Source organism: Spermophilus citellus, assembly GCF_964194105.1.
Source record: "Spermophilus citellus genome assembly, chromosome: 9".
NCBI classification, from domain to species: Eukaryota; Metazoa; Chordata; class Mammalia; order Rodentia; family Sciuridae; genus Spermophilus; species Spermophilus citellus.
Window position 1 is genome coordinate 115,972,362 of NC_138191.1, and position 25,111 is coordinate 115,997,472.

A 25,111-nucleotide genomic window follows, 5' to 3' on the forward strand; every position below is an offset into this window, starting at 1 on the left:
CCCTGGCATATGTATGGGGAGGACAGAGGAAAATCTTGACTAGAGGGCCTATTTTGCATGTAAGAAACACTGGGGTGCTTTTGAGAAAACACTGATGCCCAGGCCCAACATGCTAGAAATTTTAATTTGCCTAAGCTTTGTATTTTACTTTTTTGGTTGTGGTGGAAATCAAAGCCAGGCCCCTGAACACGACAGACAACCAACTCATATCACTGAACTACACTTCCAGCCCGGCATCTATATTTTTTAAACCTTTGCAAATGACTTTAATGTGTAGCCAAGGTTAAGAACCCTTGGTATAGAAACAAATATCGTTCCATTTTTCCCCCTTATAGGCTGAATAAAAATGTAAATCCTTAATAAAGGAATTAAGTAGCAGTATGTAATATCAATAAGGAATTAAAAGATTTTCTCTGGGCTGAGGATATAGCTCATTGATAGAGTGCTTGCCTAGTATGGGTAATGCCCTGAGCTGGATCCCCAGCACTAGGAGTGGGAGTGGGGGTTAGAAAGATAAAAGGAAAAGGGCATATCTAGTGGAATAAAGAAACTATATAATGTGAGAGAGGCAGGGGGATTGCCAGTTCACAGCTAGCCCAGACAACTAAGGGAGACCCTGTCTCAAAATTAAAAACAAACAACAACAACAACAACACAACAAATTAAAAGGAATAGGGCTGTGGCTTAATAGTAAAGTGCCCCTGGGCTCAATTCCCAGTACCCAAAACAAAAACAAACAAGAAACCTCAACTGTATAGTAGAATGTTTATCTAGAAATTTGAAAGAGGGGGCTGGGGATGTGGCTCAAGCGGTAGCGCGCTCGCCTGGCATGCGTGCGGCCCGGGTTCGAGCCTCAGCACCACATACCAACAAAGATGTTGAGTCCGCCGAAAACTAAAAATTAAATAAATAGTTAAAAAAAAAAAATCTTGGATGTACTTTCTAAGCCATTCAATAGAATCAAACTTGCAAAAGATCTAATCAAGTCCAAAGGTAAAGAGGCAACTGGACTTCAGTTTCCTATTTAAAAATGATGAGTGGCCTGGGAGCAGGATGCACACATATAATCCTAGAAGCTTGGGAGGCTGAGGCAGGAGGATCACAAGTTCAAAGCCAGCCTCAGCAATTTAGCAAGACTCTGTCTCAAAATAAAAAATAAAAAGGGCTGGGGATGTAGCTCAGTGGTAAAGCACTTCAGGTCCAATATCTGATACCAAATTTTTTTTTTTAATTTAAAATAAATAAAAATGATGAGCAGGGCATAGTGGTGAACACCTGTAATCCTAGCTACTCAGGAGACTGAGGCAGGAGGATTGCAAATTCAAGGCCAGCCTGGGCAACTTATCAAGACCTCCTCTCAAAAAAAAAAAAAAAAAAAAAAAAAAAAAAAAAAAAAAAAGAAAAGAAAAGAAAAGAAAAGAAAGGGCTAGGGATGTAGCTCAAAGGCAAAACATCCCTGCGTTCAATCCTCATTATTTAAAAAAAATAATTAAACATTATGTCTTTAAGAGTCCCTTTGCTTCTCTTGCTTTGTATGGCTTATACTTATTAATATTATACTTAAATATTTGACTTCTTGGTGGCATTAATACAGTTCTGTGGGGAGAAAGCCGATGTTAAAAAATAAAGTTTATAGAACATCTGTTGATTTCATCTTTCTGGCCCATTCATGGTTCCATTGGCATGGATAGTCAAGAAACTCCTGTATCAAAATACAATATTAATTATACTTCACAATGTATGAAACACTGGCTAAACACTGCCATTCCTGATAACCTGAATTTTATCACTTAAACTTTCATAACTAAAGCCGCAATTTTTTTTAATATTTATTTTTTAGGTGTAGATGGACACAACACAATACCTTTATTTTTATGTGGTGCTGAGAATGGAACCCAGGCCCCTCCCGTGCTAGGAGAGCGCTCTACCACTGAGCCACAATCCCAGTCCCTAAAATCACATTCTTTATGTAGCATTTATTCTGTATAGGATTTATCCACATACAATGACTAAACAACTTTAAAACAATGGACTGTTACTTGTATAAAATCACCTTATAAAAGAGAATGATACATAATACACCTGTGAGTAAGTTGATATTCTAGGATTCAGAAAACCTGATCATTCTAACCCTATTTTTTGCCATTGATTCACTGGCTGTTTTAAATAGGCTGCTTTACTGTTCTGTGCCTCAATTTCTTTACCTTTCATGTGGGATAACTGTCCTACTTCATAGAAATGTAAAGAAAAACAAAAATTATTAAATAATTTTCAGATATAAAATGCTATATAAATGATAAATAGTAATACTGATACACTCTAATATAAAATAACATAAAAATTTTCATGTATAGAGTTTGGTCCTCCTGTACCTGTTTACTATCACCATTCTCAATTACATACGTCTTTTTATGCCATAGTGATTTTAGTGATTTTCTACACTACTAATTTCAGACTGAAAATACATTTAAAAAAACTAATATGAGTAGAAATTTCAATATATCTTAGCATGACTTAGCAAAATAATTTTAATGAATTGAGTTCTGAGCTCATATATAACCGGAACACCAAGTTTTTTTCATCCACTAAGCAGTAACTTGGCCACATAGGAAGCAATAACTATGTTTTGATTGTATTACTCAAAAACATAATATTGAAAAATATTAAAACTTTTGTTCTTAAAGTTTTAAGATCTCATGATCATACAAGGAACATCAAATGCTAAAGATGTGATCTGCTCACTAAGACATCCTATCTTAGTTACCTGCTTATAAATACAGTCAATAATAGTAGTAATGAAATGAGCTTTTGATACTCAAGGGGAATACAAGAAGTTGTCTAGCTCCATGATTTTCAATTCTGAGTTCTGCAGAGGCGCCTGGGAAGAGGCACAGGGAAGATGTGCCACAGCAGCTTGATTTTAGAGCTTCTTCCTCCAATGTTGAACTTCTTTATGAAACAATTCATTTGAAGTTTCTTGGGTTAAAAATTTTTTTTTAAACTGATGCTGGTTTGTTTTTCTTCTTCCAGACACTAGGCATGACTGCAGTAGTGGTTTATTTTTGTAAAACTTCGTCCCTTCAACTGGACACTCTTGAGAACAATAAAGTGAGAAGGACATCCAGAAGATAATAAACAGCATATCTGCAAAAGCAAACTTTGGCCTAATCAATTCCCATTATTTTCTTGATGTTGAAGAAAAAAGAAAAAAAAATCCTTGGCATAAATAAAGCTTATTTATACAAATTATATCCCTGTGTAGCATTTTCCCACATTTAAAAGCTAAAGAATTCAATTTTCTCAGAAATCATTAATAGATAGTTTCATTCTAGAAAATAATTTTCTCTAAAGTCTTACATACATATGATATGATAACTGGAGTCATTATTTACAACTTGCAAGCATTCTTAAATGTTCTTCTTTTATGCTGCTAAAATGATAGAATAGATGTTTTGTCTGCTGAATCTGACAGCTGTTTGGTGGGTACTGTTTGATGCTTGATATAAACAGTTATGAAAAAGCATTCTTTCTGAAAAAGGCAATTAAAGTGCTGGTAATACTGTGTTCAGTGGACATTGCTGAAGTTCATGCTGATGTGTGTGAAGTTTGCATGCAGAAGATAATAGCATAAAAGAACATTTAGGTCATAGACTAAAGTGCGTTAGGGTATACACATGCAAGCGCTACTTCATTTCTATGAATAAAGCTCAAATCAGTCATTTTTCCTATTGGCCCCAACAACTAAAAATCAGGTTACAATTTGGAAAGGTGTTAGTATCACTCTGGTGAGACTAGAGAATGGCAGGCAATGCCTCCCTCTTCAGATATTACTTAGTAGTTAAGAATCCTGATTTAGGAATGGTCATGTTGGGAGAACCAATGAACTCAATACACACAGGTAGTCTTGAGCCAACTGGAAATTTGCCATCAGGGCAATCTTGGAAAAGACTCAGAATTAAGTATCATGAAACAAAGTAGTTATTTATCTATTTTAAAAAAATTTTTAAAGGATATTAAGTCTTATGGCACACAAATTGGTATCAAGGACAATCATTAACTAAAGAATAAGGAAATAATAACAAAAATATCATCTTGAGGTATGTCATGGCATTTAAAAATACAGTATAATACATGGAGCCTCACTATATACCATAATTACATTATATTAAGCTTCACTATGGTAACTTGCAGAGACCCCTCTTTTGTGTGTGTGTGTATGGTACTGGGGACTGAGCCCAGGGGTGCTTTACCACTGAATTACATCCACAGCCCTTTTAATTTTTTGAGACAGGGCCTCCCAAAGTTGCCCAGGCTGGCCTCAAATTTGCAATCCTCCTGCCTTAGCCTCCTTTGTAGCTAAGACTACAGGCATGTGCCTCTGTGCCCAGCACAAAGAACTTTATGAAGTACCATTGTTCTGATATTTATATTTTATCCTTAGAACTAAAAACAATGCTTCTTCAATTTTGCTGTGATGTTGGAATGTCTCATAATTCACACTGGGGAGAAGTTTAAGCTTTGTATCCTAGGATAAAAATTTGTTGTGAAAAATATAAACAAGATATGCAAAAATGCTCAAAGCATTTAAGACAATAATTTGTTCAAATAGTTTTGTTTTAAATTTACATATAAATAACCCAACAAAAATGTCAGAATGTATTTTAGGGACATTACTTAACACTATTTGAATAACTTAACATAAAGATATAGGTTGCTGAAAGTGACTAAATTCTTCTTTCATACATTCTAATTCTTTGTGTGTGTGTGCTGAGGATTGAACCCAGGGCCAAGTGCTAGGCAAGCACTCTACCACTGAGCTATATCCACCCATGTATTTTCTAATCCTGATTCTCATAATGTGTTTTTTAATTCTAAATCTGACTTTTATCATTACTGCAGGCCTGTAAGGTTTGATTTCAATTCTCTGTCATTTCAGGAGACATATTAGGAGAGACTGATAAAAGAGGATTACTTAAAACCACAGTCTGTCCAATCATCAGTTGTACCACTCATATTTTCTGACCTTAATTTCCTCAGAGGTACTATCTCCTTTACTAAATAGTGAGAAAATATGTGATAGAGCACTTTAAAGTAATATATAGCACTAGATAAACGTTAGAAATTATTCTTAAGAACTGGAGAGAACCTTCTAACATATTTTTTAAACTTTTTATTCATTTTTTTCCTTTAGAGAAGAAGAAAACTGTTATTGACAGATCTTTTTTTACAAACTAACTACCTTTACTTTTAGGCAGTGTGTTTCCTATTTTGAAAAAACGATGTCTGTATATAATCTTTGGTCAGCCTCTATGTTAGTTTTTTCTTTCAAATAATACTGACTATATAAAAGTCATTTTTTAAGGACAAAAATTTTAAATATGAACGAACTCAAGCATTTTTTTATTAGTCTTCAGTCATTAATCCTAATCATTTAGAATACTAGAAAGTGATTGGTTGCTTCAGATCTGAAATTAACAGCAAGGTGAGTTGCCAGACCCTTAAATGTGCTCTTACCCGTTTTCCCTGTGAAACTTAATATTGGTAGTGTATTTGTCTTTGAAACACCTTAAAATTGTCTTATATAAAGCTTGGCTATGATAAATTTATTTAAAATATTTTCTTTGAAGAAAATTTGCTAAGTATATCTTCCAATATTAAAAGAAAGAACGTATCTGTAATAAAGAGGGTAACTGTTCATCCATCATGCCAACTCAAGCTAGGTCTTTCTTTCCAGTGCAGCAACATATTTTAGGGCAACAAAGTTCAGAATGGATACAATGGCCTGTTCAGAAAGCATGCAAGTTATTTCAGGTCATTTCTTTTAAGTCAGTATGATAAATTTGTTAACCAGACTCTGACCATGGAAAGGAGAGACACAGGAAGTGAATGGAAATTGCAGACATGCCAGCTCTGTTGGTTCATATTATAGCTACCTAATGTTGGGCTTTATTTCTTTTTCTTCTTCTTCTTCACTATCATCAACCTGTTGTATGACCAGATCGGCAGACCCATCCTCTACAATCTCCACATAGGATCTATTCTCATCTTCACTCAAGTGCCATCGGGAATGTTTATCTCCATCTGATGGGGACATAAGATGTTGCTCAGCTTCCAAATCAATGGGGAGGCTGTCTATGCCAACTTCTGCAAGACACTCATTACACAGTCTGTAGCGCCTGGTTCCTTCCTGTACCACTTGCCCTGTTAGGTCAGTCACATGGCGTTTGCATTTTCTGCAGATTAGTTTGCATGCCTGGTGAATCTGTGTAGAGATTTAAATAGTGATAAAAATGATTTTTCAAAAGCAGGACAGTTTGATATTTTAGGTATCAGTTCATAAATTTGAGATGTCCAAAGCCATGCATTAGACTCAAATTAACATCTAATCATTAGAAAAGGTTTGGGGGATAAATTGATGTCATAGAAATATTAAATATCATTTTCTCTAAATGATAGTGGTTTTATTATTTTTTAAAAGTTTGTATTAATTATTGATGGACCTTTATTTATTTGTTTATATGTGGTGCTGAGAATTGAACCCAGAGCCTCACGTATGCTAGGCAAGCACTCTATCACTGAGCCAAAACTCCAGCTCCAGTGGTTTTATTTTTAATGTTACATACTGAATAATTTCATATATCCTTTAACCCAACAGTATTTTGATATCTAAGGTAAAAAGGGACACCTTCCTAGCATAAAAATAATTGCAAACACTATGTGCCATGTATTGTATTATATTGGGTTTTTTTTTTTTAATATTTCTTGAGTTGTCAATGGACCTTTATTTTATTTATTGATACATGGTGCTAAGGATCGAACTCAGGGCCTCACGCATGCTAGGCAAATACTCTACCACTGAGCCACAACCCTAGCCCCCCATGTATTGTTTTTAAAGACTTTACTTTTTTTTTTGGCAGTACAGAATGGAATCCGGGGTGTTCTAACAATCAGCTTTGGCCCTGACCTTTTTTTAAGACAGTGTCCTGCTAAATTGCTGAAGGTGGCCTCAAACTTGAGATACTCCTGTCTCACTCAGCCTCCCAGATTGCTAGGGTTACAGGGCACACCACCACACTCAATTCCCTTTTTATTTTGAGTCAGGTTCTAGCTAAGTTTCCCAGGCTGGCCTCAAACTTTGTGATTCTCCTGTCTTAGCCTGCCAAGTAGGTGGGATATAGGTATGTGCCACTGCACCTAGCAGGACTCGATATATTTTAATTCAGAGAGGAAAAAACCTTTTGTTTATGTGTTATTATTTTTTTTGTTATTTAACCAAAGAAAAAAAAATATTATCCCAAATATATATATGTATGTGTGTATATATACACACACACACAAATATATATATATATATATAATTTTTTAATATTTATTTTTTAGTTTTAGGTGGACACAATATCTTATTTTTATTTTTTTATGTGGTGCTGATAATCAAACCCAGTGCCTCACACATGCTAGGCGAGCATGCCTCCACTTGAGCCACAACCCCAGCCCCTATTAACTTTTTTTTTAAACCAGGGATTTAACCCAGGGGCACTGAACCACTGAGCCACATCCCCAGCACTTTTTATATTTTATTTTGAGACAGGTTCTTTCTAAGTTGCTTAGGGCCTTGCTAAATTGCTGAGGTTGGTTTTTAACTCACAATCCTCCTGCCTCAGCCTCTGGAGCCACTAGGATTACAGGCATGTGCCACTGTGTCTGGCCCCAAATATAAATTAATCAATATTTTTGGATAGAAGGATTATTAGCTGTCTTTATTAATAAAAGAACTGGTAGAAATAGGATCACACTAGGAATCAGAAGGCTTGTGTTCTAGTCCTAATTTTGTCATTTTTCTATCTTTGTCAATTACTAACCTTGAACCTTGGAGCAAGTAATTTTAAACATTATCATTCTGCTTTCAAGGTGATAGTCAAAATATGTAACTGTATGATATGGCCACTCTCACTGGCCCCACCCCCAGGAAGATGGGAAGCCTGACTAGTCCAAATGGGCACTGGTCACAAACAACCTATAGGTCTTTTTTTTACACATCAACCTATTATTATCCCAGCCTAATTCTTTTTTTTTTTTTTTTTTTTTTTTTTTTTTGTAGTGCTGGGGATTGAATTTAGCACCTTGTACATGCAAGGCAAGCACTCTACCAAATGAACTATATCCCCAGCCCCACCCTGATTCTTTATTGTTAATAGGCACACTACTCATGGGGTTGATGTGAGAACCGAATGGGTTAATAGGTGTGGAATGCTTTGGTTAAAAAGTTGTAACTGATGAATGATTATAAATCATTTTAGTTAGTAATAAATAATTTTGTTCAATAGCTGTTAAGAGAAGTAGATTATGGGTTCTACTATAAAAATTATGAGAATTAATTGTATAATGATGGATTAATATTTATGAAATACTCATTTAGAGAAAGGCAGAAAAGTATGAAAACCAAACAATAAAATAAAATTTAAAAAAACTAATTTAGTTTGGTAAAGTATTTACGAGTACGTATAGAACATCATTCAGGACAGTTATTATCTTCTGCTTAACTGTTGACATTAAATAGCAAATATTAAAAGTGTACAGTTGAAAAGAATACTTATTTTCCTGAGAGAATAATATTATGGGTATCACATGTGGTGGTGTTTTTCTTAACAGAGTATTGACAAAGATTCATGAATTCCAATATAATTATGATGTCAAAGAAATTAAGTGAAACACTACAATGTTTAAATTGAAAATATCAACATGAACTCATAATTTTTTAAAATATATATGTATATATTAAAATGTATATATGTGTCCACTGAAATAATTTAAAAAGAAATGATGGGGGCTGGGGATGTAGCGCGCTCGCCTGGCATGCGTGCGGCCCAGGTTCGATCCTCAGCACCACATACAAACAAAGATGTTGTGTCCGCCGAAAACTAAAAAATAAAAAAAAATAAAAAAAAAAAAGAAATGATGGGCCAGGCGAGATGGTGCAGGGCTCTAATCTCAGCAGCTGGGGAGGCTGAGACAGGAGGATGGAGAATTCAAAGCCAATCTCAGCAATAGTGTGGTGCTAAGCAACTCAGTGAGACCCTGTCTCTAAATAAAATACAAAATAGGGCTGGGGATGTGACTCAGTAGTTGATGTGTCCCTGAGTTCAATCCCCAGTATCCCCCTACCCCCGCCAAAAAAAAAAAAAAAAAAGAAATGACAGGTTGGGATGTAGTTTAGTGGTAGAGGGCTTGCCTAGCATGTGCAAAGCCCTGGGTTCCATCCCTAGCATTGCCAAAAAAAAAAAAAAAAAAAAAGACACATGGCAACTCCATAACAGGGGGTACCCAAATTCTGGTCTCTAATTTCACCCCTCCTGAAAGGAACCAACGTCCTTCGAGAAGTGGCTGATTCCACTTCTGTGGTAGGGAAAATATGAGGTGAGTGTAGGCCTCTTTTGGGTCCAATGAATGAGGATACTTTCAAATGTAATGGGATGTGTCCAAAGGTCACAAGAGCCACTTTAAGGTAGAGAATGGTCTGGATATAACTCTGAAATGTATCAAGAAGCACAATGAACCGATGAAAATTCCTAATACTCTATGGTATCTAAAACAGCAAAGCCTGAGAAAGCTCATATAATGTCACTGAGGCTGCTATTAAATCAATTCTTCACTTTGAAAATTGATTTAAGAGAAAGAAACAAATGTTTATCCTCCTTCTCCTATAGGATTTGGATTTCAAAATAACCAAATAGCTCCAGATGATAAAGGGAAATTTTGCTTCATAGAATTCCAGCTAATACTGTAGAAGAAATTATAAATTGGTAAATCATTCCACAACTCTAAGTAAAATCATTAACTGGTGTTTTTGTTTTTGTTTTTTTGGTGGTAGTGGTGAGGACTGAAACAAGGGCCTTGTGCATGCAAGGCAAGCACTCTGTCAACTGAGATGTGTCCCCAGCCCCCTAAAATTATAACTTCTTACATATTATCAATCACTGATAATATCATTGAATGAAGAGTTGATGGGGAAAGGGGTCATTCTTGGATGCCAAAATTCTTTCACAAAAATTCCTTTCTTGTTACAAGGCAGCACCTTGATGTATACAATGGTGGAATTACATTATCATTACCCACAGAGAGAGATCTATCTTAACATCACAAATGATGGGCTGGGGATGTGGCTCAAGCGGTAGCATGCTTGCCTGGCATGCATGTGGCCGGGGTTCGATCTTCAGGACCATATACAAACAAAGATGTTATGTCTGCCGAAAACTAAAAAATAAATATTAAAATTCTATCTAAAAAAAAAAAAATCACAAATGATAGGTCCACCAGACGTGTCTCTCCTAATGTAACAGAACATGAAATGTACAACTTTGCCCTTGATGTGTTCTAATTGAAAGTGTTTAACTTGAATCCACTGGGACTTTAGATAAAACTAGTTTATAGAAAATGCAAGGAGAATAATGGAACAAACTGAATGACACCATATGGAAGCAAGCAGACAAACCAGAGGTAGGGTGCTTTGAAGAACCACTGGCTGTCTTCAATAAGTCAGTGTTGGGGTAAGGGAGGGGTATGTGGGTGGGAAACTGTGCTAGATTAAAAATATACTTGAGGTGGAGCAAAGGTACAGTCAGTGGTAATAAAGCACATACTTAGGATGCGCTAGGCCCTGGGTGTGATCCCCAGCTACGACAAATAAAAGAAAAATATATTTAAGGGATTTAGCAGAGAGATGATACATGGTCTTAGACTGGATTCTGGCTTGGACAAACCAGCTCTATTTTGTTTTTTTATGAGACATTTTAAGTGCTTGCCTTGCATGCACAAGGCCCTGGGTTCAATCCCCAGCAGCGAAAAAAACAAACAAACAAATAAAAAAAAAAACCCAAAACACAAATAAACGACGATTATTCACTAAAGAAAACAGGTTACAAAACAGCATGTACGATATGATCTCATTCGAAGCTAAAAAACAATTATATCCATAGAAGAAATTGTGGAAGACTATATAATAGAACTGTTAAGAATATTAAGAATAGTAACATTGGAGTGATAAAACATTTTTTGTTGTTGTTGTTTTCTTTTCTTTTTTTTGGGGGGGTGGAGTTATGGGGATTGAACTCAGTGGCACTGGACCACTGAGCCACATCCCATCCCTATTTTGTATTTTATTTAGAGACAGGGTCTCAATGAGTTGCTTAGCGCCTCACTTTTGCTGAGGCTGGCTTTGAACTCACGATCATCCTGCCTCACTGCTGGATCATAGGGATGCGACATCACGCCCGACTAGTTTCTTATTTTTTTATAATACATACTTATTGCTTTTGTAGTAATGAAAGATTGTTTATTATTATTATTATTTTCTTAAGTAACAGAGAATGAACCCAGCGGTGCTTGATGACTGAGCCACACATCCCCAGTCGATTTTTATTTTTTATTTTGAGACAGGTCTCACTGAGTTGCTTAGGGACTTGCTAAGTTGCTGAGGTTGGTGTTGAACTTGTAATCCTCCTGCCTCAGGATTACAGGCATTAGCCACCAAAAGCTTTTTAGTTTTTAAAACTCTAGTTCCACAAGGTTAACAAAGACAGAGATTTTGCCTGTATTTCTCATTGCTAGCACTTAGAAAAGGAACTGGCATATACAGTGCTCTAAACATATTTGTTGAATAAATAATTATAAAGCAATGCATGATGCAATCACTGTAAGTGACCCATTGTCTTTTAAATTTAAAAAGAACGCTTGTAAATGGAACAGAAGCAAAAGTGACAGAACACATATTTCAGAAGAAAACTGTGTTGCCAAGATGAAGGGCAGAACAATTTCAATGTCACTATCTTATGAAACCCCCAGGGCATCAAAGAACAAATTCTCTGAATATTTTTTGACTGCTAACAGTCAATCCCTGACTGGAAGTGGCTTCCTTCCTTTAGAAGACTGGAGAGAAGCTGAAGGGAGACTAGAAAGGGGATGTAGTGGAGAGAGGTCGGCAACTAGACCAAGATACTACCAGACAGGATTCAGGAATCACTGGTAGATGCCAAATATGTGAAGTGGTGATTCTGACCTAGACATTTAAAACACTTGTACAGTTTGCATTATCTTTGTCTCTGAACACATCAACATATAAAAATATATTTGGTGTGAATTAAAAGAACTGTACTTAGAGGTCTCAAAGGAGACTAAAAGTCTCTCTCTCTCTCTCTCTCTCTCTCTCTCTCTCTCTATATATATATATATATATATATATATATACATACATACATACACACACACACACACACATACATAAAATTATTATTTTGTGCATGATTTTGAATAATTTTTCCTATGGTAGAGTTATAAGAAAAGATATGCCCCTAAACTGGATTATCCTAAAGCAGATAAATGCACATTGTCTCAAGAAGTAAAATGATGGAAGATCATATACATACTGTTCGGAAATGGCTACTTAGGTGGTCTAGCCTGCTAAACCTTTTTCCACAAGCTTGACATGGATACGGCCTTTCTCCTGTATGACAGCGCAGGTGTCGCTTGAGGTCTGCTTTCCGCTTTACCACATGTGTGCAGTACGGGCACTTGAATCGCATCCTGGGCAGGTCATCTGTCACAAGACAGTTTTATTAAATCATTAGAGAGAGCATAACAATTCTATGAACATAAAGAATCCAAAAGGACTTGGTGAGTTCAACTGTGGAAAGGTAAAAGGAAGGAGGAAGACATTCTATTAATACCAGAATTGTCAATGTATTCCTATATAGAACTATAACTTTAGTATTTGATATATTTACAAAGTCCAGGTAAATTTAGACTATTACACATATGTCTTCATTTAACATACTACAGTCATTACATTTAAAAAAAATTTTTTTGTAGTTGTAAATGGATAGAATGCCTTTATTTGTTTATTTTTATGTGATGCTAGGGATTGAACCCAGTGCCCTGCACATGCTAGGCAAGTGCTCTGCCACTGAGTCACAGCCCCAACCCCAGTCATTACATTTTTAAATGTAAAAAGGTAGTACTGTATTCTTTTTTTGGTACTAGGGATTGAACTCAGAGGTGCTTAACCACTGGGCCACATCCCCCACATCTCCAGCCCTTTCTATATTTTACTTTTTCTAAGACAGGGTCTCACTAAGTTGCTTAGGGTCTCCCTAAAATGCTGAGGCTGGTCTTGAAGTTGCAATCCTCTTACCTCAGCCTCCTGAGTTGCTGGGATTACAGGCATGTGCCACTATGCCCTGCTAATACTGGATTTTAACACTATAAACAATGCAAAATTAAAACATTTAATATTCAGATTTGTTTGGTTGGTTGGTTTTTGTTTTTTTAGTAGTGGGGAATTACCTCAGGGGTGCTTAGCCACTGAGCCACATCTCCAGCCCTTTTTTTTTTTTTTCCAGCCCTTTTTATATTTGATTTTGAGACAAGGTCTTACTAAGTTGCTTCTGGCCTTGTTAAGTTGCTGAGGCTGGCTTTGAATTCCTGTCAGCCTCCTGAGCTGCTGGGATCACAGGTGTGTGCCACCAAACCCAGCTAATATTCAAGTTTTTAAGCAATTTGTTTTATTTATGTTTTTTATCACCTTGCCTTTACTTATCATGTACTTGTAGAATTACAAGGATCTTTAATATTTGTTTTTTTTTTTAAAGAGAGAGTGAGAGAGAGAGAGAGAGAGAATTTTTAATATTTATTTTTTAGTTCTCGGCGGACACAACATCTTTGTTGGTATGTGGTGCTGAGGATCGAACCTGGGCCGCACGCATGCCAGTCGAGCGCGCTACCGCTTGAGCCACATCCCCAGCCCCATTAATATTTGGTTTTAAAGTACACATATAGTTATCTACAAAATGTTAGTTGTGGCCAGACACAATGATACATGCCTGTATTCCCAGTGACCCAGAAGAGTGAGGCAAGAGGATTGCAAATTCAAGGCTAGCCTCAGCAACTTCGAAAGACTCTAGCCAAAAATCAAAACAAAAAAGGCCTGGGATATAGCTTAGTGGTAAAGCATTCATGGGTTCAATCCTTAGTACCAAAAAAAAAAAAAAAAGAAAAGAAAAAAGAAAAGAAAATTATTAGTTATAACTGGAGGCAAACCTCAAAAATTTTTTTGTGGTGCTTTGGATGGAACTCAGGGTCTCACACATGCTAGGTAAGTGCTCTGCTACTGGGCTACACCTCTAGCCCCAGACATTATTTCCAGGAAACACCCCTTTACCACCACCAGATACAAATCCACAGGTGCTCAAGAGACCTTAATAGAAATAATGTAGTATTTGCATATAATCTAAGCACATCCTCCCATACACTTTAAAACATCTCCATTATTTATAATACCTAATGTTATTTATATTTATATAATATAAATGTTATATAAATAGTTGTGATACCATATTGTTAAGGAAATACAATGATAAGGAAAAAAGTGTACACATTCAGGCCACACACAAACTTGTTTCAAAGATACTTTCAAATTTTTCTAAAATAAACATTTAAAATATATGTAATAGACCCTGTAATCCTCAGGGACTTCTTTTTATTAAAATTTTGTTTGGAATTCACATATAAACAATTAAGCAAATTTGTTAACTAGTTCATTGGGGAAGAAGACTGGATGATATATATTTCTAATCCTTCTTTATTTCAGCCATATGGGAATAAGGGTAGTATACATACTCTATTTCTATATTTTATTACTATCATTAAAAAAAAACACACACACAGCTGGGTGTGGTGGTGCATTCCTTTAATCCCAGGGACTTGAGAGGCTGGGGCAGAAGGACCAAAAATGTGAGGCCACCCTGGGCAATTTAGCAATAATCTGTCTCAAAATTAAGAGAGAGAGGGATCTTTGTCTTGTCTTTTTTTTTTTTTTTTTTTTCTTTTGGTACTGGGGATTAAACCCAGAGCCACATTCCTAGCCCTTTTTATTTTTTATTTTGAGTCAGGGTCTCAGTAAGTTGCTTAGAACCTCACTTATTTGCTAATGCTGGCCTCAAACTTGTAATCCTCCTGACTCAGCCTCCAGAGTCACTGGGATTACAGGCATATACCACCACACCTAGTGAGAAAGATATTTTATGTTGTTGCACACTGGTTCACTGAAGAATCACAGTATAAATTTTATGAGTTGTGTGTTACAAATTTAAAAAAAGAAAAGTATCTGGCTTAGTGGTAGAGCCTTTGCCTAGCAAGTTCAAGGCCCTGGGTTCCATCCTCAGCACCACACATACACAATTATATACTTATATGTTGATAAATACTCCTCCTGAGTGAAGACATTGGGTGGGGGAGGAACTATGTAAAATTAAAATACATATCTTAGAGATTGAACCATTTAGAAAAGACTTTAAACATTTAATAGTAATCCAAACATCCAGATATAGGTTTGGAAAATTATGTGATTTTTGTTGTTGTTGTTGTTTTAATATTTTTAGTTGTAGATGGACACAATACCTTTATTTTGTTGTTATTTTTTTTTCTTTTTTTAAATATTTATTTATTTTTTTTAGTTTTCGGTGGACACAACATCTTTGTTTGTATGTGGTGCTGAGGATCGAACCCGGGCCGGTGAGCGCGCTACCACTTGAGCCACATCCCCAGCCCCCTTTATTTTGTTTATTTAGTTTTATGTGGTGCTGAGGATTGAACACAGGGCCTCACACATGCTAGGTAAGCGACCTACCATTGAGCCGGCCACAACCCCAGCCCCAGAGAATTATGTTTTGACCATCAGTATTCTACTGACTGTCATTGAATGTATCCAATATTATTTTGAGTTAAACATTTTAAATTCATGTTTTATAAAATCCATTTCATTATAAAAGTATGACTTTAAAAAAAATCACTTGGTTTAACTGCCTATGACACACCTAAAATTAGGGCATGTTGAGAAAGGATTTATATATAATAGCAGTTTGGAACCTGGTTGGGGAGTCATGCTCCTTTTGAGTACCTGAAAAACTTCGGGACGTGACCTCAGATCCTTGACCATACTGATAGCCAACAGAAGCAGAGTCCATTTCTGTGTCAATTTGCGCTTGTTCTTCAGCCTGGGAAACATGGCTGGAAGAATCAGACGCACGTGCTTCTCGTTTGCTTGACTTGTACTGAGCAGCTTCAGGAGGCTGTGACAGTCGCAGATGCTTGGTCTTTTTAATGGAATCTTTCCTCTGCTCCTGCTTGGCCCCAGGGAGCTGAGTGCTCCGTTGGGAGGCCGGAGGGTAACTATACTTACCCCACGACTTTCCACTTATTATACCTGCTCCTTGATCTGGGCTGAGGTGAGAGTGTGGGGAACTGCTTTCTTCTTGCCAGCTGCCACCATAAAAAGCAGAACGCTCTATGCCATTAGAACTGGCATCCTTATCCGAGAGACTGAAGTAGCGATCTTTTTCCTTCTCACTAATGTCCAAGGAAGATTTGATAAAAGTCTTACATACACTAATGACATCAGTCATCTGAAGGAAGCTTGCAGCGGACATCACTTCTATGACATTCTGCCCAGTAAGAGAGAGTTTGCCTGAATAGACAAAGTCCAGGATAACTGTGAAAGTGTCCGGAGAGAAAGCCTGAAATGTAGCTGTGGTTGGCTGACTTGTCTCCTTGGAATTCTGAGAAAGAAGCATTTTGAAGTAGCCACTACTAGCAAATAATACATTTCGATGAGCTTTGAAGACCTTCCCTTCAATTAGAATACTGCAATCACAGAACACATCTTGCCTGCGCTGCTCATTTAGTTGTTGCAGGAGATGAGACTGATGGGTGGAAATCTCCATCCTGCAGGGAGAAGACACAGGAGGTTACCAAGAGTGGGACAGCAACCCCTTCTAGCATGAGTGCACTGAAATCAGGACCAGAAGTCTCTTTTTCCAACAAAACCACTTTTCTTCTTGAAGAATATAGTCCCAAGACATAGAAAATAATAAGCTTTGACATACTACTTAATACTATACTACGTTATTAGATTTTTAGAAATTTTGTTTCACTGGGTGCAGTATCACACACCTATTATCCCAGTGGCTTGGGAGGCTAATGCAGGAGAATTAGCCTCAGCAACTTAGTGAGGCCCTCAGTGACTCAGTGAGACCCTATCTCAAAATAAAAAGCCAAAAGGCTGGGGGTGTAGTTCAGTGGTAAAGCACCCCTGGGTTAAATCTCCAGCATCAAAAAAAAAAAAAAATCATCTTAAAAAAAATAAAATTTTTGTTTCATCAGCAAACTTCACTAGGTCTTCTATCTATATGCTAAACTAAACACATTTGAATCCTACCCTCACATAGTTTTCAGTCTAGAAGAAGAATCAGGCATGAAGTAGTCAGAGGAAGTTCAATGGAAAGTCAAGTGCTTAAGGAAGGGTGCTATAAGTTATATAAAGGTTACACTAGTTTAGACTGGATGGAAAAGGTTAGGAAATACCTCCCTGAGAAGTGACACTTAAGCTGGGATCTCAAATGTGACCAGAGGGGCTGGGGTTGTGGCTCAGCAGTAGAGCGCTTACCTAGCATGTGTGAGGCCCTGGGTTCGATCCTCAGCACCACATAAAATAAAGATAATGTGTCCATCTACAACTAAAAAAAAAAAAAAAAAAAAAAGTGACCAGGAATCAGCTAGCTGAAGAGCGAAGGGAAAGATTCCAGTTCCAACAAATGGTGGTGGAGAAAGTGCAGATGTTTCTCTGGCACAAATCCCTGAAGACGCTGACTAAAATATAACCCAAATTTGTTAAATGTGTTATGGTCGAGCTTGCAGGAAAGAATAAGAAATCCCCAGATGCCAGCAAAGAGGGAGCGGAGCCAGAGCAATAAGCATAGGAGTGAGGGCCAGGAAGGACCATGAGCTCAGCTGGTTTTTTTGTTTTGGTTTGTGGTGCTAGGGATTTAACTCAGGGAAGCTCTACCACTGAGACACCCCCGGCACCTTTTTTATATTTTTTTAAAAATTTATTTATTTTTTAGTTGTAGCTGGACACAATATCTTTATTTTATTTTTATGTGGGGCTGAGGATCGAACCCAGGGCCTCACACGTGCTAAGCAAGCACTTTGCTGCTGAGCCACAGTCCCTGCCCCCCTTTTTTATATATTTGAGTCACTAAGATGCTGAGACTAGGCTTGATCTTGTAACCCTCCTGCCTCTGCCTCCCAAGTGGCTGGGATTTCAGGTGTGTACTAGCTTACCTGGCTCAGTTGGTTTTATCAGTAACAAACCCAATGTATGAGGTAGGAAGTTAGAACCCTCCCAGGAGTGCAACCTTTGTGAAAAGGGACTTAGTGAAAAGTTTTGTCCATAGTCTGGGGAAAAGAACAACAAAGTTTGTCTTTGTAGGGCCTTAAGTGGAAAAAAAAAAAAAAACCAAGATATTTATATCTAAGATTGTACCTTATCTGATTCTAAAGTCCAAATTTATTTTACCTGCTTAGTGTGGGAAATCTCAACCTGAAGAATTAACACAAAAATTAGCTCTGAGCTGGTGGGGCCCTGGGGCATCTTGCAAACAAATGGAAAATTGCTCAGGACTTATGCTCACAGAATTCAAGCCAGGCAGGAAGTTCTGAGTAAGCCGAACTCAAAATCATTTCCCCTTTTTAAGTGGATCATTTTTAATGCTGTATAAACATGACATCTAATATTTCCTCTTTTTTGTATAACTTTATTTTTTTTAAAGAGAGGAGAGAGAGAGAGAGAGAGAGAGAGAGAGAGAGAGAGAGAGAGAGAGAATTTTTTATTATTTATTTTTAGTTATTGGCGGACACTACATCTTTGTTGGTATGTGGTGCTGAGGATCGAACCCGGGCCGCACGCATGCCAGGCAAGCGCGCTATCACTTGAGCCACATCCTCAGCCCTAATATTTCCTCTTACAAGCAAGCAAGCAAACAAAAACCTCCCCTTGATTTCACATCTACCTCTGCCTACTACCCCATTTCTCTGCTCCTATATACAAAATTCATTGGAAGAATTTTATTTTGTTATTTGTATCTGCTGTCTTTACTTCTGTTCTCCCTTGAACCCATTCCAATCAGGTTTTCATCCCATCCATCAAAACCATTCTTTGTTTTTGTGTTTATTTTTATTGAGACAGGGTTTTGCTAACTTCCCCAGGCTGGCCTCAAACTTGCAATCCTATCCTCCTGCCTCCTGAGTAGCTGAGATTACAGGCATTTGCCACTGCATCCGGCTTTAAAATAATTCTTTTTAAGGTCATTAGTAACTTGCCTATGGTCAAATACAACGGTCATTTCTTTGCCTCATTTTACCAACACAGTTGATCACTTTCTTTATCCTAAAACACTTTTTGTCACTTGACTGCCAAAACACAATTCCTTCATGATCCTCTTACCTTCCTGGTCACTCCTACAGTCTCCTTTGCTAATTTTTCTCCATTTTCCTAATTTCTAAGTGATGGAACACTCCAGGCCTCAGACATTTTCTCTAGGGAATGACAGAGGTAGAGAAGATCCCTTGGGATCCCATTCAGTTTCATAATTTTAAATTCCACCTTTGAGTTTATGATTCCCAGATTGGGCTGGGGATGTGGCTCAAGTGGTAGCGCGCTCGCCTGGTATGCATGCGGCCTGGGTTCAATCCTCAGCACCACATACAAACAAAGACATTGTGTCTGCCGAAAACTAAAAAATAAATATTAAGATTCTCTCTCTCTCTCTCTCTTAAAAAAAAAAAAAAAAAAAAAAAAAAGAGATTCCCAGATTTACATATCCAGCTCCTGGCTTCATCCCTGAACTTCAGACTTAGGACTCATATATCTGTTTACCAGCAATTCCACTTAAGATGTTTAATAGGCCTCTTAGCTTAACATGTCCCAAAACACTCTGTACACCCCTGACCAGCCTGCCTTCCCTATAGTCTTAACCATTTCAGGAAATGGGTATCCCCACCCTACCACTTCGTCTGTTACTTTACCTTCAAAACAGATGGAAAATACCACCACTTCTCTCCATGACTGCTACTACCACCTGGGGCACTTGGATTCAATCCCAATACCCCCCCCCCCAAAAAAAAAAGTGCAAGTGTGTAAGTATACAAGATGTTGCTAAGTTACCTTGGCACAAATCTGTGAATGTGTTTTCTAAGAACTTCTAAGGCTAAATTAATTGATACAGGTGCAGTTACCAGAAATTCTGGACTTAATGTGTCAGTATGGGCACTTGGGAATGGCTCTAAAATTTTTTCACTGGCTGACTGAAACATGAAATGAAGGGTAGGCCATCTTTAATGAGGTCCAGACGCCTGAACTTCTGGCATGACATGGAGGAAGAAACCACAGGACCTAGATGCCATTATGAGAGATGATACCCCAAGAGATTAGGTGCTGTTCCATAGGATGTGATATATGTATTTAAAAGCCCTGACCAAAACATGATGCTACTTTTTTCCCCTGTAGTTAGAAATTAAGGGACTTGCAAGTGGTGATGGGGCTGAGGGTGGCTCAGTGGCAGAGCACATACTTAGCATTTATGAGGCCCTTAGTTCAATTCCTCAATCCCCAGCACCAAAAAATGAATGAGGGTCTCACTGTATGAGAGGTGAGCCTTTGACAATCACATAAGTCTAGAGCTGAAAAGGATATGTTCAGTAAATGAGAAAGCTCACTTGAAATAATGCTAAAACAGAATAAAATCTGACAAAACTATTTATTTGTTGGTACTGGGGAATGAACCCAGGGACACTTTACCATTGAACTATATTCCCATCCTTACTTTTTTATTATTTTTTAAAAATATTTATGTTTTAGTTTTAGGTGGACACAATATCTTTATTTTATATTTATGTGGTGCTGACGATCAAACCCAGTGCTTCATGCATGCTAGGCGAGCACTTACCACTGAGCCACAATCTCAGCTCCTATTTTTTTTATTTTGAGACAAGTTTTTTTTAAATTGCTGGCCTCAAATTTGTGATCCTCCTGCCTTAACTTTCTAAGTCACTGACAAAACTATTTATACAATGTCCTGATGCTATTCTTTTCTTTTCCTTTCCTTTTTTGGTGGCACTAGGGACTGAACTCAGGGGCATTATATCACTGAACTACATCCCAGCCCTTTTTTATGTTTTGAGACAGGGTCTTGCTAAATTACCCAAGCTGGCCTCAGACATGTGCCACTCCTGCCTCACAGTCTTCTCAGTTGCTGGAATTTTAGATGAGTGCCACTGTGCCTGCCCCTGATAATATCATTTCAAATCCTGGATCCAGTTATCCCTGAAGCCAGTGTTGTCACCAGATTTTTAGTTACATGAACCAATGAATTTCCTTTGATGCTTAAATTTAAGCTGAATTTTTATCATTTGTGGCCAATAGTCACATGCTGCTAATATGTGACCCCATACATGGTCCCAACTCACAGCCGATTCAAGAATACTCTTAAGTCTTCAGTTCTTTCATAGTTGTGTCAGATAGTACTCCTCTTGAGTGCATAGCAGAATTTAGAGAGAATGTGAGGAAGACCAACAATTTTTTAGCTTTTCTTGCCAATGTTCAGAAAGCTTTTACCACTATGGTTTATAATTAATGTATAAATAGTATATAAAAACTATTGGATTTTTTTTTCTGTCATGTCTTTTTTTTTTTCTGTTTATTTATTTATTTATTTATTTATTTTTAATTATTTTATTGTTGGTTGTTCATAACATTACATAGTTCTTAACATACCATATTTCACAGATTGATTCAAGTGGGTTATGAACTCCCATTTTTACCCCGTATACAGATTGCTGTGTCACATCAGTTACATTTCCATTGATTTACAAATTGCCTTTCTAGTGACTGATGTATTCTGCTGTCTATCCCATTCTCCACTGTCCCCTCACCCCTCCCCTCCCCTCCCCTCCCCTACTCTCTCTCCATCCCCTCTACTATAAATCGTTTCTTCCACTTATATAATTTTCCTTGTCATGTCTTTTTATAAAAGAATGCCCATATGGGGCTGGGGTTGTGGCTCAATGGTAGAGCGCTCGCCAAGCATGGGTTCCATCCCCAGCACGAGGCACTGGGTTCGATCCTCAGCACCACATAAATGTAAAATAAAGATATTGTGTCCACCTAAAAAATTATATATATATATATATATATATATAATTATTTTAAAGAATGCCCATCCATTGTCTGGCTATTAAAAAAAAATATTTGGGGCTGGGGTTGTGGCTCAGTGGTAGCGCACTTGCCTAGCATGTGTGAGGCACTGAGTTCAATTATCAGTAACGCATATGAATAAGTAAAATAAAGGTCTATGAACAACTTTTAAAATAAAAAATCTTAAAAAAAATTCTACTTAGCAGGGAAAACAATTTTTATGAGGAAACATTGATGGAATCAGTGCAATCAAGTTTATCATATCACTAAATAGTAGTTCTAATATTGGTATAATGGCAGTTTTTTTCCCCTTTATATGCCCTAAAGTCCTGGAAGGCTTCCAGAAATTTCTTTCACCCATGTTCATTTTTAGTTGTGAGTCATTTCTTCCCAGGCTAAATAATTTTTTATGATACCTTTCATGATGTCAGAAGCTTTCCACCAATCTCTAATTAACAGCCAGCCAGTTTTATGAAGGTATTTTTCACAATCCATTGTAAAATATCCATTTTAACATCTAAAGTAAGATTTCTGTGTAGCAGTTTTGCAGTAACTTTAATACTTCACACTCTGTGGTAAGTCATTGTGGATCAAAATTATTCAGCAGAACATGGAATTTAGCAGAAAGTGAGACCGTGGCCTATAAATATGAATCGATTTTGAGGACCCTTAATTTTCAGCAATATACAGTCTGTTAAGCCTGCTCTCATTAGTGCTAACCATACCAAAGTGGCTGAGAGGTTATGTTAAAAATACATTAACCACAATTCAGTACTATATCAATTTTTTTATTTGTGAGTTTATTAAAAAAAAATGTTTAACTCCAGTGGAAAAATTGAGCATTCATTGGCCAGGAATCAAACCCAGGTCTCTCGCAGGGCAGGAAAGAATTCTACCCCTGAACTACCAATGGTAGTACTATATCAAATTTATAAATACAAACATATACAGAGATGAAGAACAGTAAAATAAATTAGTGCTCAAGAACTTATGTCTATAATACAGCTTATTCCACATTTGATGTAATTGAGGTTCTAGCTAATAGTGGGTTTCAAAATCACAAACCTCTCCAAACTTATTACATAAAATAGACTGAGGCGGATTGGGGTTGGGGCTCAGAGGTAGAGTGCTCACCTAGAACACGCAAGGCCCTTGGTTTGATCCTTAGCATCATGTAAAAATAAAATTAAGGTATTGTGTCCACCTACAACATATATATATATATATATATATATATACGATTTTAAAAAAGATTGAGTCCCTTGGATAGAGGTTAGGGACTTCACATATTCATTATATGCCCAAAGACCAGGATTTGCTGAGTCTCCAGAATGCAGACAAACTAGGCATTCTAGGCCAATGGAGGCAGAATTATTCAGGACCATGTCAGACAACTGCAGAAACAAGACACCTGGGAATATTACTGGAGAAGCACCAAATCAATACCCAGTCTTTCACTTTCATATCCTATCAGAGGAAATCTAATCATTTGTCTGTTCTCATTTGAAATGAGGTAGGTGGGTCGTGACTTTACAATTTTTATTTTTTTAATTAAATTTATTTATTTATGTTTTGTGATGCTGGGGATTGCACCTAGGTTCTGGCACATGCTAGGCAAGCTAGGCAAGCATTCTATCACTGAGATATGACCTTGGCCCATAATTTTTTGATTTTATAAATAATGTTGTAACAAATACTTCCGCACATAGATCCCTGAGCATTTGTGAAATAGACTCCTAGAGGTAGAGTTTCTAATTGGATACTGCCAGATTATCTTCTCCAATCATTAGATCCACCAATACCATTTGATAGTGTCCTTTCTCCCAACACAATCCTGACTATTATCTGTTTATTTATTTAGTCATTTTTTATTTTTTGGTACTGGAGATTTAACCCAGGGGCGTTTTACCACTGAGCTACACTCCAGGCTCCCCTATACCCCCGATTTTTTTTTGAGACAGGGTCTCATTAAGTTGCTTAGGGCCTTGCTAAGTTGCTGAGGCTGGCTTTAAACTTGCAATTCTCCTGCCTTAGCCTCCCAAAAGATTACAGGTGAGCCACTGTGCCTGGCTATTTACTTATTTATTTTGCAGTGCTGGGGATTGAATCTGGGATCTTACAGTGATAGGCAAGTGTTCTACTACTGAGCCACATCCTCACCCCACTATTATCTTTTAAAAATGTTTTTCTGCTGTCTACAGTGGTATATACTTATAATTCCAGTGGCTGTGGAGGCTGAAATAGAAGGATTTCAAGTCCAAGATTTCAAGTCTCATTAAGTTGATTAGGGCCTTGCTAAGTTGCTGAGGCTGGCCTTAAACTTGCAATTCTCTTGCCTTAGCCTCCCAAAAGATTAAAGGTATGAGCCACCATGCCTGGCTATTTATTTATTTATTTTGCAGTGCTGGGGATTGAACCTGGGATATTACACATGATAGGCAAATGCTCTACCACTGAACCACATCCTCACCCCACTATTATCTTTTAAAAATGTTTTTCTGCTGGCCACAGTGGTATACACTTATAATTCCAGTGGCTGTAGAGGCTGAAATAGAAGGATTTCAAGTCCAAGACCAGTCTAGGCAACTAAGTAAAATCCTGTCTCAAAATATAAAAAGGTCTAGGATGTAGCTCAATGGTACAGTGCCCCTGGGTTCAATCCTTAGTACTGCAAGAAAATAAATAAATAAAATGATTTCCTGCTGGGCGTGATGGTGCATGCCTATAATCCCAGCAGCTCAGGAGGCTGAGACAGAAAGATTGTGAGTTCAAAGCCAGCCTCAGTAAAAAGCGAGGCACTGAGCAACTCAGTGAGACCCTGTCTCTAAATAAGAAACAAAAAAGGGTTGGGTTTATGGCTCAGTGATTGAGTGCCCCTGATACCCAAAACAAAAACAAAAGATTTCTCATCTACCCTTAGTGGAAAATACTAGGAAAACATCAATACTTTTATTTAACATTATGCTGAAAAATCTAGCCAATGAATTAGACAAGGAAATTAAATATGAATATTGAAAAGGATAAAGCAATTAT

General features: G+C 37.2%; 2 protein-coding genes across 21 annotated transcripts in view; one reads left to right on the forward strand and one right to left on the reverse strand.

Annotated features, from left to right (window-relative positions):
* Nucleotides 1–4,312, forward strand: part of ZBTB8OS (zinc finger and BTB domain containing 8 opposite strand) — a 40,665-nt gene extending 36,353 nt beyond the window's left edge. The window contains exon 8 of the mRNA XM_081305129.1: nt 3,031–4,312. Coding sequence (XP_081161255.1) covers nt 3,031–3,132 — 102 coding nt within the window. The 3' untranslated portion in view covers nt 3,133–4,312. The remainder of the gene's footprint in view (nt 1–3,030) is intronic.
* The window catches only part of ZBTB8A (zinc finger and BTB domain containing 8A), a 66,062-nt gene that overhangs the window by 12,788 nt on the left and 28,163 nt on the right, over nt 1–25,111 (reverse strand). For 13 of the 20 annotated variants that reach the window (XM_081305119.1, XM_081305124.1, XM_081305123.1 and 10 more), the window contains 3 exons: nt 15,947–16,770; nt 12,420–12,589; nt 4,373–6,262 (listed from right to left, as the gene is read on the reverse strand). In XM_081305119.1, coding sequence (XP_081161245.1) covers nt 5,930–6,262; nt 12,420–12,589; nt 15,947–16,769 — 1,326 coding nt within the window. In that variant the 5' untranslated portion in view covers nt 16,770 and the 3' untranslated portion in view covers nt 4,373–5,929. Of the gene's footprint in view, nt 1–1,406; nt 1,703–2,926; nt 3,186–4,372; nt 6,263–12,419; nt 12,590–15,946; nt 16,771–17,491; nt 17,562–25,111 lie in introns of those variants that run through there. The other 7 variants (XM_081305111.1, XM_081305112.1, XM_081305118.1 and 4 more) reach the window with 4 other exon arrangements.